At 37.5% G+C, this 14,111-nt stretch overlaps 1 protein-coding gene across 2 annotated transcripts in view; it reads left to right on the top strand.

The window, feature by feature from the left end:
* PAX3 (paired box 3) overlaps positions 1–14,111 on the top strand; it is a 97,520-nt gene that overhangs the window by 70,143 nt on the left and 13,266 nt on the right. For both annotated transcript variants that reach the window (XM_081956381.1, XM_081956380.1), the window contains exons 5-7: positions 4,578–4,783; positions 9,847–10,012; positions 11,170–11,384. In XM_081956381.1, the coding sequence (XP_081812507.1) occupies positions 4,578–4,783; positions 9,847–10,012; positions 11,170–11,384 (587 nt within the window). The remainder of the gene's footprint in view (positions 1–4,577; positions 4,784–9,846; positions 10,013–11,169; positions 11,385–14,111) is intronic.

The following is a 14,111-nucleotide window of genomic DNA, read 5'->3' on the forward strand; positions in this document are numbered from 1 at the left end:
ACAACCAGAAGTAACTCCTGCATGAGTTAGCCAAAGCCCTACCCAAATGGAACAAACACTCACTCCTTCCATGGCCAGCTCAAGCCCGAGGGTACCGGGAAACTTATCTGGTTATGTTGCAGGCCCGCAGCGAGCTCTGAGTGAACCAGCTCTAGAAGCTCCAGCCACGGCCTGTGAAAGGTTCCAGGAGTTTCCACCAAGCGGAGCTGCGGAGCAAACAGGTCTGTCCAATCTGTCCAAGGAAACCCCTCCTACTGAACTGCACAGCTCAGCCAGAACTACCCAAAAGCCCACCTACCTGCGTGACTATGTAACAAGTAGGATTGTTCCATCTAAGAGGGGAGGGGTGTTAGATACTTGTTCTAACTACAGTGGTTTCCACCAAGGTCCTCTGTTCCAGCGGGAATAGAGGTTTAATACTATTGGTTGAAGGGTCTGACAGCTCCCTATAAAAGGGCTGCTGTCAGACTCAACCTTTGCTGGATTGTTCTCACTTGTTGTACTTAATAAAGAGCTGTTGTTACCATTAAGCCTGTGTGTGCCTATCCATTACCCAATCTAACACATATCATTAAACCCAGTGGTGAAATTCAAATTGTTTTACTACTGGTTCTGGGGCATGGCTTGGTGGACATGGCAGGGGAAGGATACTGCAAAATCCCCATTCCTCCCCACTTCTGGAGAAAGGATGTTGCAAAATCTCCATTCCCACCCCACTCTGGGGCCAGCCAGAGGTGGTATTTGCCGGTTCTCTGAATTACTCAAAATTTGTGCTACCAGTTCTCCAGAACTTGTCAGAACCTGCTGAATTTCACCTGTGATTGAAACTCACACACAGACATTTGACTGATGCTAAGATAAATGGTAGCTATTGGAAAATCCTGTAACTCAGTGTTTCATAAAAGGATGTGCATGGGAAACCAGCTCTTTAGAGACACTGAAATCCTATCATGTTGAAGGTGGTCTAGCACACATGCCTATGGCCTTCCGTTCCAGCCAGTGTGAAGTGATAAGGCTTAGCTAGGGTGATAGAATGCCTACTTTGCAATTCTTAGCTCCATGTTCAATTGATTTTAAGTGTTTAATTCTTGTTGGTTTATATTTCTAGCTAATTACCAAACTTAAATAAATACATGCAGCGGTTCAGTTCAGCCTTTTTTATTTTACAAAATAGTACTCAGATAATTCCAAAATTTGTTCCCATTTAAAGAAAGCAAAGAAATTGCTAAAACTCCTTTTGCTCAGATAATCTTACTTACAGGTGCTAAGGGGATATAATAATAGAAAAACAGAAATTCTTTTCCTATACTACACTGTGGAGTATGTTTTTAAAAGGATTTCAATATACTTGATTGAATTTGTTCTGTATTTGCATTCCATCTGTCTTTCAACTTATTTGAGAACATATGCTAGAGAATTGGATATCGTTGAATCCTCTTTTCAGCTAATTATATTTATTATTTATTTACATTTACTAAATTTGTAAGGTCATCCAATTTCAACAATTTGGTGACCAACAGAAAACAACAAGAACAAAAAATAAACTAAGGAAAGACAAATTTTAAAAGCCCCAAGTATTTATTTATTATTGCAATTTATATAACTCTCTCTCTTTCGCTGTGTTGTTTTGTATTGTTTTGTATTTGCTGTTGTATTGTTGGCATTTTGGGAGGCTGCTTACTTAGTTGCTGTGAACCATATGGCTCACAGTAACTAAGCACCCCTCCTCCCAAATGAACAATACAACAACAAATACAAAACAATACAAAACAACAAGACACACACAAACAGAAAATAAAAACATCACAATAATGACACAATCTATAGGCAGTGTATACCAAAGACCAGCAACTATCAAAATAGTAACAGGTTCTACCCCAAGCAGATGGCAAAACCAAGTTTTTAAGGCCTAACAAAGTCAGGAAGGGGTTAAGACCAATCTGATCTCTTGGGAGATGATGTTCCAAGAGAAAAGGCTCCCAGCTGGCATTCCCTAGCAGATGGGGCTGGGCACATGCCTCTCCTACACGATCTCTTCTACCAGGACAAGCAGTCCCTCAACTAATATAATATATAAAATAGCAACCAAATGCAATAATAAAAACAACCAAAACGGGAACCTGAACTTAAATGCTTGAGAGGAAAAAAATCAGTCTTAATGGTTTTCCTAAAGACAAGCAGAATTGGGGCCTTATGTGTTTGCCATAGTGACTATGAACTCTTAGGTTGCTACAGAATGTTGGTCAAGATATGGATATTGATCCTTAAGACATATATGTTCAGCAATAACCTCTGGGCACCTTTGCCAATTCAGACAGAGAAAATGCTGGGTGAAAAGAATAAATAATACATATAAATCTTTAATGTGGCTTATAGTAGGGCAAGTCTGTCAAATTCATAGCCTACGGACCAGATGCTTCACGTGTTGGCCACACCCATGCCCGGTTTAATGAAGAGGGGGGGGAAATCATGATACATCATGTGACGACACAAGTTTGACACCCCTGTAGTAGGGTAACAACATATCCAAGTTGATCCATAAGCCCAACATAAAATACATACATATTAGATTACTATGCAATCATGTATAAAACAAAAAGAAGTTGTAATATTATCGTCATCCTATCTACATCCTCAATACCAGTGAACATGAGGGGAGGCAAGAAACTTTCTATCTCTTCTCTCCTGATACAAACCAGATTGGACTATCTATTGATAATTAACCTTTGGCAACAAAGATTTACTAATACTATGATGAACTTGCATTTAAGACCAACATGGGTGTGTAAAAATGCAGATCAATAGGTTTCTCAGAAACTTTCCATCTGGCAGAACTACTGTAACTATAACCAGAAATTGTGCTTCTCTTCATCCAGTTTGCATGTGACATATCTCCTACTGCATGTCCATTTATTCTTCAACACGCACCATCATTCCCTAATCACCAGGAAGGCAGACTTAGTTATGCATAGAATCAAAGTCACCAGCAAACAGATGACAAACCAGAACAATCACAGTCTCATTTTCCCAGCTCACATTTATTTCTATGAATTATATTGACTTCCAATTAAAGAAGCCTATACTGAATCCCTCTACTTAAATTTTTTAAAGGTTCTTGTCTAGTGACAGCATCTTAAATGTGCTACTCGATAGCACAGATATACTTTTATTCCAAGCAAATACTGTCAGCACATTTTTATCAGCTACAGATAAAAAAACAATGCATTTCTCTATTCTTGTGCTAAGTAGTCAAACACATGTACAGCTCATCTTGTAATTTCCTCTTTGCTTCACAATCATGTCTGATGTTTTTAAGTGTGCTATTAGCTTCTGCATCAAGTTAGTCAGGGAATCATCTGGACCAGGAAATGCACTTGCTGAAGTCAAAGTCCAAAGTGCCAGCAAGAATATTTTTAGAACACTACTGCAAGCAAAGTCATGCAGGAATGGCTCCCTTACATAAAATGCCAGCACCTTTAAGTAGTGTGGACTTCAGCTCCAGAATTTGCCGAAGTCAACCAAAGGTGGGTTACTCCCAGTTCAGCCCAGATCGGGGAAACCGGTAGTAGCAGTGGCGGGAGGCTCTGTCCAACCACCTACGCATTTCTGCGCATGCGCAGAAGCATCACACATTTTCCCGAACTGGTAGTAAAAAAATTGGCAACCTACCACTGAAGTCAACATATCTTGAAGTTGCCAAAGTTGAGGAACATTGACGTAGATGATTGGGCAATAAACACAACAACAATAAAGATTCTAGAATGGAAAGAAATTACAACTTAGATTAAAATGTATCTAAAACTTGTATTGTAGCAATAAAGGGAGTTATGAGGGCATCAGTGCTGGAAGGGTTGCTGAGTGGATTCAGCTTTTTATGGTAGTTATTTGTGGCCACAAAATAAAAGTTGTAAATTAATTAATCTGAAAATCATTTATTATGTTCTTGTATTTTATATTGTTCTAAGGCATGCATTTTATGCAAATATACTAAATACAGAAGTTGGTTTGCGATGAATTAATTTTAATTGTTCATTCCTGTTTTGAGTTTTTAATTGTTAGAATCCACTAATCTTCCTGTAAATCATAAAGTTTAATTCTAAGCAAAATACATTAGAGCTTACCATGTTGAATACACTTGGCCTATGTTTTCAAAGACTTGTGTATTTAGCATAATAAACTCTAATGTGTTTTGCTTAGAACTAAACTTTATGATTTGCAGGTTATAATTAATGCTTTAATGCATTGGGTCAAACTAGCCAATTTTAATAAGTTATGGCGAAACCATGAACAGTGCACAGAGGAACTAACTGGCATTAGATGGCTGGAAAGGCAACCCTGGTCCACTAAGTATAGAAAGAAAAATGACTTTATTTTCTGAAGTTTCTATAAATAATTATTCAGTCATTGAAGGAAATATGTTGTAGCACCCTCTAATATTCCAAGACTGCTTATTGTTTAAAATTGGACTGCTGTTATTTGAATAAAACACAATTTGCTTAGTGCTAGTTCCCGTCATTTTTCTCCTGCTCTCCCAATCCAATATTAATTGCTCCATTGCTTGTTTGCTTGCTTTCTAGCTTCAGCACAACAATCAGATGAAGGTTCTGACATTGATTCTGAGCCAGATTTGCCACTGAAGAGAAAGCAACGGCGAAGCAGAACCACTTTCACAGCAGAACAATTAGAAGAGCTGGAGAGAGCTTTTGAGAGGACTCATTATCCTGACATTTACACCAGAGAAGAACTTGCACAAAGAGCTAAACTCACAGAGGCTCGTGTTCAGGTGAATATTATCCCAAAAGTTCCAAACAGCCTTCTTCTATTAGTTGTGTGGGGGGAACAGATATGTCTTTAATAAAGATTGATTTTTTCTTGGTGAAGAATGATGAGATAAGTTATGTTGCAAGACCATTTTTATTTTGAGGAGTTATCAGAACATTCGGTCGTGCTGAAAGAAGCTCTTCCGACCCCACATTTGATGCATACTTTATTTAGGTAACTGATTGGGGTAAGAAAATCAGTGTGATTAATATTTTGAAACATATTGGATGGACTTTATTTTTTATCATTTAAAACAGAAAGTATGAAAGATAAATACATAAAAACACAACATTAAATATATTGACATCTTTCAGATATTGAAACTGAAAATTAAATTGACTATGGCTAAAAATTAACTATTAGAAAAACCGCTGCAAATTTGAACTCCTTACTTTAAATATTTGCATATTCAGTTCTGGGATGTCTGCTTTAAAGAGTACCATCAACATTCGTATTTTTTTTAATGCAGTGACTCCCAGCTACAAGAAAAGCAGAAGTCTCATTAACATAACAGCTGTCTTAATGTGGCTTTAACCCTGTGACATTTTACATTCCTTATGGTTTTTTTGGTTCCCTTGAGACACGTTGTGTCTCACACTCACTCCTGTGATCTCCAGTCTGGCAAATTTTCTACTGTGTAGAACATATGGACTTTTCCCTTAAAACAGCACAAAGAAAGGGGGAAACAACCACAATCAATCAATGGTTAAAGTATCAGTGGGAGTGAACTTTTGGGAATTAAAAGAAGACCTGGGAATTTAAGTGCCACTTGTCTGTACCTTACACCATTGAAATAGAAAACTCCAGGGAACTCTTGACATTTATCTTCCCAACCACCATACCTTCAATAACTCTCGGTGTGCTCAAAGAAACATTTCTGCTTGAATCTTGGCAGTCATATAAATGCTTAAATTACTACTTAGGGAAATTCTTAAGTTGTAGTCAGAACAAAGTTATCTGCTAGTAAATAGTAGTTCAAAAAAGGGCTGCGTTTGTTGAATGTCTATTATTTGAAATATATCCAGTTTTACAGAAAGGTTTACATTTAATGGCGGCAAACGTATAAACCAAGAGAATAAGCTCAGAAAGAGGCAGGTAAGAAAGTATGTACACAAAGTTATAATGATAGACGTATTAATCTGATTGTTATAATGCTTGGAATTGTTAAAAAAGCAATAAAAATTCTGGATAAAGCGACTTGCTGAATAAATAAATTGAGCCAAATGCTGTTGAGCAAGGATGTTTTGGAATAAGAGATAAGTTGCATTTCAACCAATCTCTTGACCATCCAAAAATTGTAAATTGCTGTAGCAAGATTATTGGGAAAACTCTTTGAAATGGCCAGTGTGACAAACATTCTCTGCAAATATTACTCCTTTTAAAACTTTAACAGTTGGCTGTCAAATATCAAATACAAAATACCAAGTCACCCAGACAGTAGTTCTGAACTTATGATTACAATTTGGATTGGAACCTCTGTTGCTAAGGCATGGTAGATAAGTTGTTCACAATTTTATGACCTCTTTTGCTGCAGTCATTAAGCAAATCACATAGCTATTAAGTACATCTTGGTTCCTGCTTTGATATTGCTTGTTGGAAATCCCCCTAGAAAGATTGCAAACAGTAATCACATGAATCCGGGAGAGCTGCACTGAAATTTATAGAGAAGTATCTTGAGAGTTTATGGTGCAAAATGTTTTTCGATTTGGGCATAACATTTACAGGATTAACATTTAGAGTTGACCATTTAATTCTTGTTACAACTCATAACTGTGCCAGAAAGCATTCTGAACTTCTATATCCAAATTTTCTCATATCAAAACTATGTTATTTTCAATCAGTTGGTGCTTTGCTTCTTGGGTATTTAAGTTCTAGTCACACACCAGGAATCCAAGCTTCTTATCTTAAATATATTTCACATAATGAAGACGCTTGAACACAACCAAGCAATGTTTTTTTTATAATTTATGACAGTGTTTCCAACCTCAGTAACTTTAAGAGGTGTGGACCAGTGGTGGGTTGCAGGCAGTATGCCCAGATACAGGTGTACTGGAGCCTGCCCGGAGCACTGGATACCATTCCGGTACCACCCACCTGTCTGAGCTCCTTACCGGTCTTTTAAGTCTATGGCGCTTCTGTGCACACGCACGGTGTGTACAGTGCCTGTGCGACGCTCCTCTGAGCATCTAGAGCATTGCGTATGGTTGGAACAGGATCCAGAACCCACCACTGGTGTGGACTTCAACTCCTAGAATTCCAAAGCCAGCATGATCAGATAAATGTTTTTTTTCTTTTAAATAGTGAATCGCTGTAGCAAAATTCACTGTGAAAAATAGATCAAGAATTTCAATAGCTTTGGATGTATTAGTCCAATATATTCAGGTTTGGAATGGAACAGACTAGATGACCTTGCGGATGATTTCCAACTCAATTCCCCAATATTTACATTTTTTCCCCTTTGTTATCATTTTTCTCTGAAGTAGTTTATAACTGGACAAGGCAAGATCTTATTCCATTGATGCTGGCCGGGTATCCTTTCAAAGCTGTGGTTCTTCCCCCAGGCTTAACTTCGTGAAATTGGCCGTGACATTTCAACTGACTTATCCTAAACAGAAAATTACCAATGTGCTTTTAAGGGAACAAGATCTCTCATTCAAATAGGCAAAATGTTTGAAAAGAGAATTTATCAAGACAATAGAGGATAGTTTCCTCTAAACAGAGCCTGAGCTTTACAAGGATGAATGCCAAATACATACCAAATCAAAAGACTAGTGCATTGATAGAGACACGTCTAATTTAAGCCAGAAAATATACCTCCCTCTTTGCTGCAATGCTGTATATCTGAAGTATTTATTTAATTTTAGGCTGATTCAGTGGCCATGAAAGAAATGACAGGGCAGGGGGAGGGAAGAAAAAGATTGGAAGTAATAGACATTAAACAATGGAAGGATATGAACAAAAAAGGAAAGGAGAGAATGATGGAATTTTGGGTAAGAGGAAAAACAAAATTAGGAAGTTTGCCACTGCAATAGTATCACAAAGATAGCACAAAAATACATACAGACATAAACATATACTAATACACACAATATGGCAAGTGTCCCATCATCTCATTTGTGATTATGTTGCTGAGACAACCCCATGAGACACACACTCTCTCTCTCTCTCTTTCTCTCTCTCCCTCCCTCCCTCCCTCCCCCCCTCTCTCTGTCTTCCCCAGCCTGGTACCCTCCCACTAGGATGTTTTTATTCTCATATGATTCCAGTTGTCATGCCTTTGATTGATAATGTCCTTTTAGAAAATTGTACAAGAATAAATATTTCTAAATGATTGGAAGGTATAGGGAATCACGGTCTAGATATGGACAAGGATGCATATCAGAGGAAAGTTTGCCTCTTTCCAATGTTGCTATGCTGTTGTTATGCTTATTTTACTTAGCGGTGGATTTCCCACCTTCATATTGGTCCAATTAACTTTTCAGAACAATGTTTAACTGGAGGGCATGCCTTTGTATGCTGAAAGATGGGGCAAGGGAATGAATGGAAAGAAATGTGTTTCAGGGCTTGTGTTCACTGGTGGCTCATTTTCATATACTTGGAAGGAAACACAGCAGCACTTCCTTTGTTGGGGAGAATATGCATGACATCCCTATCATTAGCCATAATGAAATGATTGGTTCATGAAAAAGAAGGTAGTGACAAGAGAGTGGCAAATGGTATGTCAGTAAAGGGTGCTGTGCTGTATTAGTAAGATTCAATTCCTAGTCCACAAATGGAATAATAGCAATGCACAACCTTATCTTTTATATCAGAACTAGAAATATCTTGAGGCAGTGACAAAACATGGTCTCAAGAAATTGGCCCTTTAAATCATAACCTGAATATTTTGTTATCTACTGCAATAGCACACAGTTGAAGATAAATATTAGTAGGGAAAAAGTGAAGCATCACCTGAAAACAGAAAGGTATGTCCTGAATTGGAAACTGATATGGTTATGTTCTTCAAACTAAAATTGGTCAATTTAAACACACTAAGGAAATGTCTCTTTTTATTTTAAGAAAAGGCAAGCTTTCTTAATGAGAAAATATAATAAAAGGATAGCAATTAATTAAAAATAATTAGTTTTATTAGGGTAATGAAAATAATAAAATAAATAGAATAATTGAATATTATTGACAGGCAAATTAAACTAATAATTACTATTGATAGATAAATTAAAATAATAATTACAACTAGACTAAAATGTCCAGATAAGTAGAAGAACCTTCATAATACAAAGAACAAACATGAAAAGAACCTTAATGGAGTGTATTTAACATTGAATACAATCACAGATTAGGCTTTTTCACATGCCACAACTAACTTAACACCAGTCCACTTCAGGATAAGGCTGCCTTTATAAAATATTAGGATAAATATCTAGAGTAGAATAGATGCAGCTTAGATATAGGATAAGGCAGCATCTTGAAACCAAATGTCTATGTAGATTTCAGTCATCCGGGTCATAGTTGTTTCAAAAGTAGTTTTTCAAAAAGCAACTGGACTGTTTTTTTTTCTTGAGGAAAAAGAACAGATGAACAGAATGAGCAACTAGTCATTCTGCCAGAACTGATGAAGTTTCTTGGATGAGAAGCAAAACATCACGCACCTCCTCCTCTTGTTCTCCTCCTCCTCCTCCTCCTCCTCCTCCTCCTCCTCCTCCTCCTCCTCCTCCTCCTCCTCCTCCTCCTCCTCCTCCTCCTCCTAGAAACAGTTCAGTTGTCTTTTAAAAAAAGCAACAACTTTGAGACATCTTGAAACCAAGGCAAAGAAGAGAAAGAAGGTTTTAGCTTATGAGGTAAAGCTAGTGTAATTGGCCATATTCTACTCATTCAGCTGTATGTACAGTGACCCTTAATTAGTTAAAACTTTCATAAGCCTTTTAGTTACAATTTAATCCAATGCAAGTAAGACATATATCAATACAGTGTGACAAATGCTGAATGCATTTCAAAATGATTTAAGCTCTTCTCAACTATTTCTAGGTTTGGTTTAGCAATCGTCGAGCCAGATGGAGGAAGCAAGCTGGGGCCAATCAGTTGATGGCTTTCAATCACTTGATTCCAGGAGGTTTCCCACCCTCTGCCATGCCAACTCTGCCAACTTATCAGTTATCAGAATCTTCCTATCAACCTACATCTATTCCACAAGGTAGACTTGAAATATTCTTTTGAACTGTACTTTGACATATTATTTATTCCTTTGAAGCGCTCAATCTCTGAAAATAATAATTACCTCTCCATAAATGTTTACACTAGTTTCAGTGGATCAGCATTAACATGGAAGGTGAAATCTGGAAATCAGTTTCAGATGTTCATCTTTTACAATTGGATAATCTCTAGAAGCAAGGCTAGGAATGAAGATTATTGTATTTCCATATGTTTGGAGAGTTATGAATTGTAGCTTGATCAGGTTCATCACCCATTCTGGTTCATCATTGAAGGTAACTGTTTTTTAATGGTAAATGCTATGTTTGATGCTGCCTCCAAGAATAAATTCTGACAAGAGTTGGATATAATACTTGAGCAGACAAAAGCCAGATTGGAATTTGAAGAGTTCTGAAACTTTATTAAACAATCATGTGCTTTATTATAGAAAACCTAAAATCAGTTGTTGTCATGGATTCTGTTGTCCAAACAAAGAATTCTGAGTTGCAGCTGAGAAAACTCAGAGTTTTGAATCTATTGTTAGAATTTCCAAGTAGTTTCATTGAACATGAGTTCTTACAGTCTCATAGTTTACTGATGCAGTCTTAAAATTACTTGGAATCACATGAAAGTGATCAGTCTGAGAGTTTCCTAAATTAATGAATTTCTTTCCAAAGTTTGATCATTTTTTATTTTTTTATACTACCTTAATTATCTCAATAATTTGACAAGTCTCTTTCAAAACCTCAATGTGTAACATTGCTTTTGTTATTTGCCTTCCTTCTGTGTTTCCTTCTTCCTATTTCTCCTGCCCTTGCATCACTTATCAATTTTTTAAAAGCTAAGGTTTTCCTGACTCAATACATGTGTAAGGAAGTGAAATGCAGGGGAGAAGGAGGTTATGTAAGAAACAAAAGGATGACTCAAATCTCCAAAACCTGCTCCATTGTGGTCCAAATGATCCTGAGAATAAACTTGGCTGAGTTTGAAGAAGCTAAACCAAACCAAATATACTGCACAATAGCTTTACACATGATGTGCACTCAACCACTGAATAGTTTTGAACATTGGGAACTGGTCTGGTGAACCTTTCTATGATGTAGGGTTGGCTTTTGAATGGGAAAATGGGGAGATTCATACCTGTGTCCCTTTTCATTGCAGCTGTGTCAGACCCAAGCAGTACAGTCCACCGACCTCAACCTCTTCCACCAAGCACAGTACACCAAAGCAGCCTCCCTTCAAATCCAGACAGCAGCACTGCCTATTGCCTACCAAGCACAAGGCATGGCTTTTCCAGCTATACAGACAGCTTTGTGCCTCCATCCGGGCCCTCAAATCCTATGAACCCTGCCATTGGCAATGGCCTTTCACCTCAGGTCAGTCCTGCTTTTTCAGACACAGGATTTGCTGTATACCCAAACTAAATTGTCTGTTCCCCAAGGCCATCATACAATGATTTGCCAAATTTAAACCATAAAGTATTCTTTATATAAGCCACATGATTTCAGTTTGCTAGTTTCCTCCCTCCTTCCTTTTTTACTGACAGAATCAAAAGTCATAGCTTATATTTAGTTTAAGGCAATGTTTCATAATGCAATCCCAAAGCTTCTTGCTTCTATTCGGCTGTCAGGCATGTTTGATGTGGTGCTTTTACATAATATATATTTTTAAAGTTGATTTCTTTCCTTTCCCTTCCTTTAAAAAATAACCCTCTCCAGAGTCATTGATTTTGGTCTTGATTCTTTGTCATGAAAATAATGAAAAAGATATGTACTGTTTAAATTTAACCTTAGGAGTAGGTTGCTCATTACCTCAGCTGATGAGCAATCCACATTAAGCTGAGCTATAATCGAATTATGAATACATAAATTAAGAGCATTACTGCTCTCAAGAAGCTTATAATGACTTGAAGGACATAATTGTTTTCCTAATTTGCATGAGCTTTTCTTGGATGATCATGTTAATAAATTGCCTTGATAATTGAGTGCCAGAAAAGGTTGGTTAAACTTCCTACTTCTGGCACAAGTCTTCAGCTTGATATTATTAGTTTCTGCTGAAATATTCTGCAGCTTATTCTATTAGTGTGGATTTAGCACAGGTGTTTTGGAGAGGTATCCACTGAATTTTGAGCAATGATACAGAATTGGGAGGAGGAAGCAATCTATAATTACAATCAGGAAATCTCTTCAGGGATGTGAGAATTTAACAGCTTTATTTTCTTTCTGCTCTTTCTCTGTGGGGTTAAAAAAACAGAAGGAAGCTTGGAATGACACAAATGAAAAGTGAAAAGACAATTATACTGAATTACACACTAATCACTGACTATCACCACTACGTAAGCAGTAAGAGGGCATTCTAATAGGCAGAAAATGAGATTTTAATAGCACAAAGGGTGGCCAAAATAACGACTCCTATATCTTTGGCTTTTTTCATTTTCTGCAACTTGAGGTCTGCATCTCCAGAGCACACTTCCTGGTTTCTGTACCATGGTGATAACTCTGTGCAGCTGAAGAGTTCAAAGGCAATAGAGTTGAAAAGGATGAATAGCAAAGGCAATGAAATAAACATTTTTGCCTAAAGGCAAAAGTTCATAAACTCTTTTTTTGTAACAGTAAATGTAATTAAGTTTCAGCTATTCCTATAGCACATAGTGGGATACAAAACTGTATGGATTTAGACCTTCTTTAGCAAAAGAAAGATAGGCTGACATTTGAAAACAAGTTGATATATTTTTCAGGAGCACTTCAATAGAGAGTTTTCAAGATTTCCCAATTACTAAGTGTAATCTTTAACGAAAAGGCTTGACATTTTATGATGCTGCAGCGATCCCTTAATTTCTGGCATTAGAATTAAAACATTGTTGACAGTTAAGGTCTTAATGTTTTCTCTTTTAATTGAAACACAATTATTAAATTGTGAAAGAGCAATGGAAAAGTTCAGTGATATTGGATCAATTATAGTTAATGTCCCTGATATTCTACTAAATAAACTAACCGCCTTACTATTTTGATGACTAAACTAGGATCTGGGAGCTAGTAAATGGAACAGCCTGGAGCTCTGTGCTTAAGAAGTAGGGTTTTCATACATAAGGCATCATATTTAAGAATGTATTGCTATGAATATAGCCAAGGATTGATTGTGATACTATTTCAGATATTGGTTGCACAACTAGTTTGAGAAGGCACTATATTCAACACAAAACATAAGAAGTCTGCTTTTGGCAGTGATATAGAGCAGGGGTTTCAAACCCAAGGTGTGTGCTTAGATCTGGCCTGCAGGGTTGCCCTGGAAATAGCAAAGGACCAGCTCTGGTGCCCCTGACAGCAAAAACGGAACTCAGGAGAACTGTGTGTGGTTCTCCCAGGCTCCATTTGCAGCCGGGATGGCTCCTGCAGCCCTTTGGCAGTGAAAACTGAGCTTTGGAGGCTGTACGTGGCCCACTCGAGCTCCATTTTCGCTGGCAGAAGGCTGCAGGAGGCTGTCCCGGCTGAGAACAGAGCCTGTGAGCTCCGTTTTAGCTGGCGAAGGGCTGCAGGAGGTTTTCCTAGCTAAAATTGGGGGCCGTGAACTCCATTTTTGCTGGTAGAGGGCCATGCTCACCTCATCCCGTCCAGGCTCACCCAACCCCTCGAAATCAAACAGAACCTTGATGTGCCATCAATGAAATTAAGTCTGACACCCCGATATAGAATATTACATTGAATACCCACATAAGCATACATACAATCCACTCATAAAAACTAATGTGATGCTTTTAAAGATACAGATTCTGGAACATCAGAGCGTGAAACTTTAAAACCTCCATCATTGTCAGTTATTTTTCCCCCCCAGAGATTCTGGAATGTCAACATTTTGAATCCATTTCCAGTTTGAATTCAGGCACTAAATGAAATTACCTGAAGATAAGACATTGCTGAAATCATAGTATAACTTATTTAAAGTTGAGGTAAAACTAGGCTTCATAGAATATTGAGTTGGAAAAGATAACTTTGCATTTGTAAAAATTGTAGATGTGTGTTTGTGTGTGTGTATGTGCGTAGCCTCTTCATATTCTTCAGTTTAATCCCTAGGAGAGACTTTATGAGGCAATTCATTTACTGGGC

The sequence above is a fragment of the Natrix helvetica genome, assembly GCF_964273705.1.
Source record: "Natrix helvetica genome assembly, chromosome: 5".
Taxonomy (NCBI): domain Eukaryota; kingdom Metazoa; phylum Chordata; class Lepidosauria; order Squamata; family Natricidae; genus Natrix; species Natrix helvetica.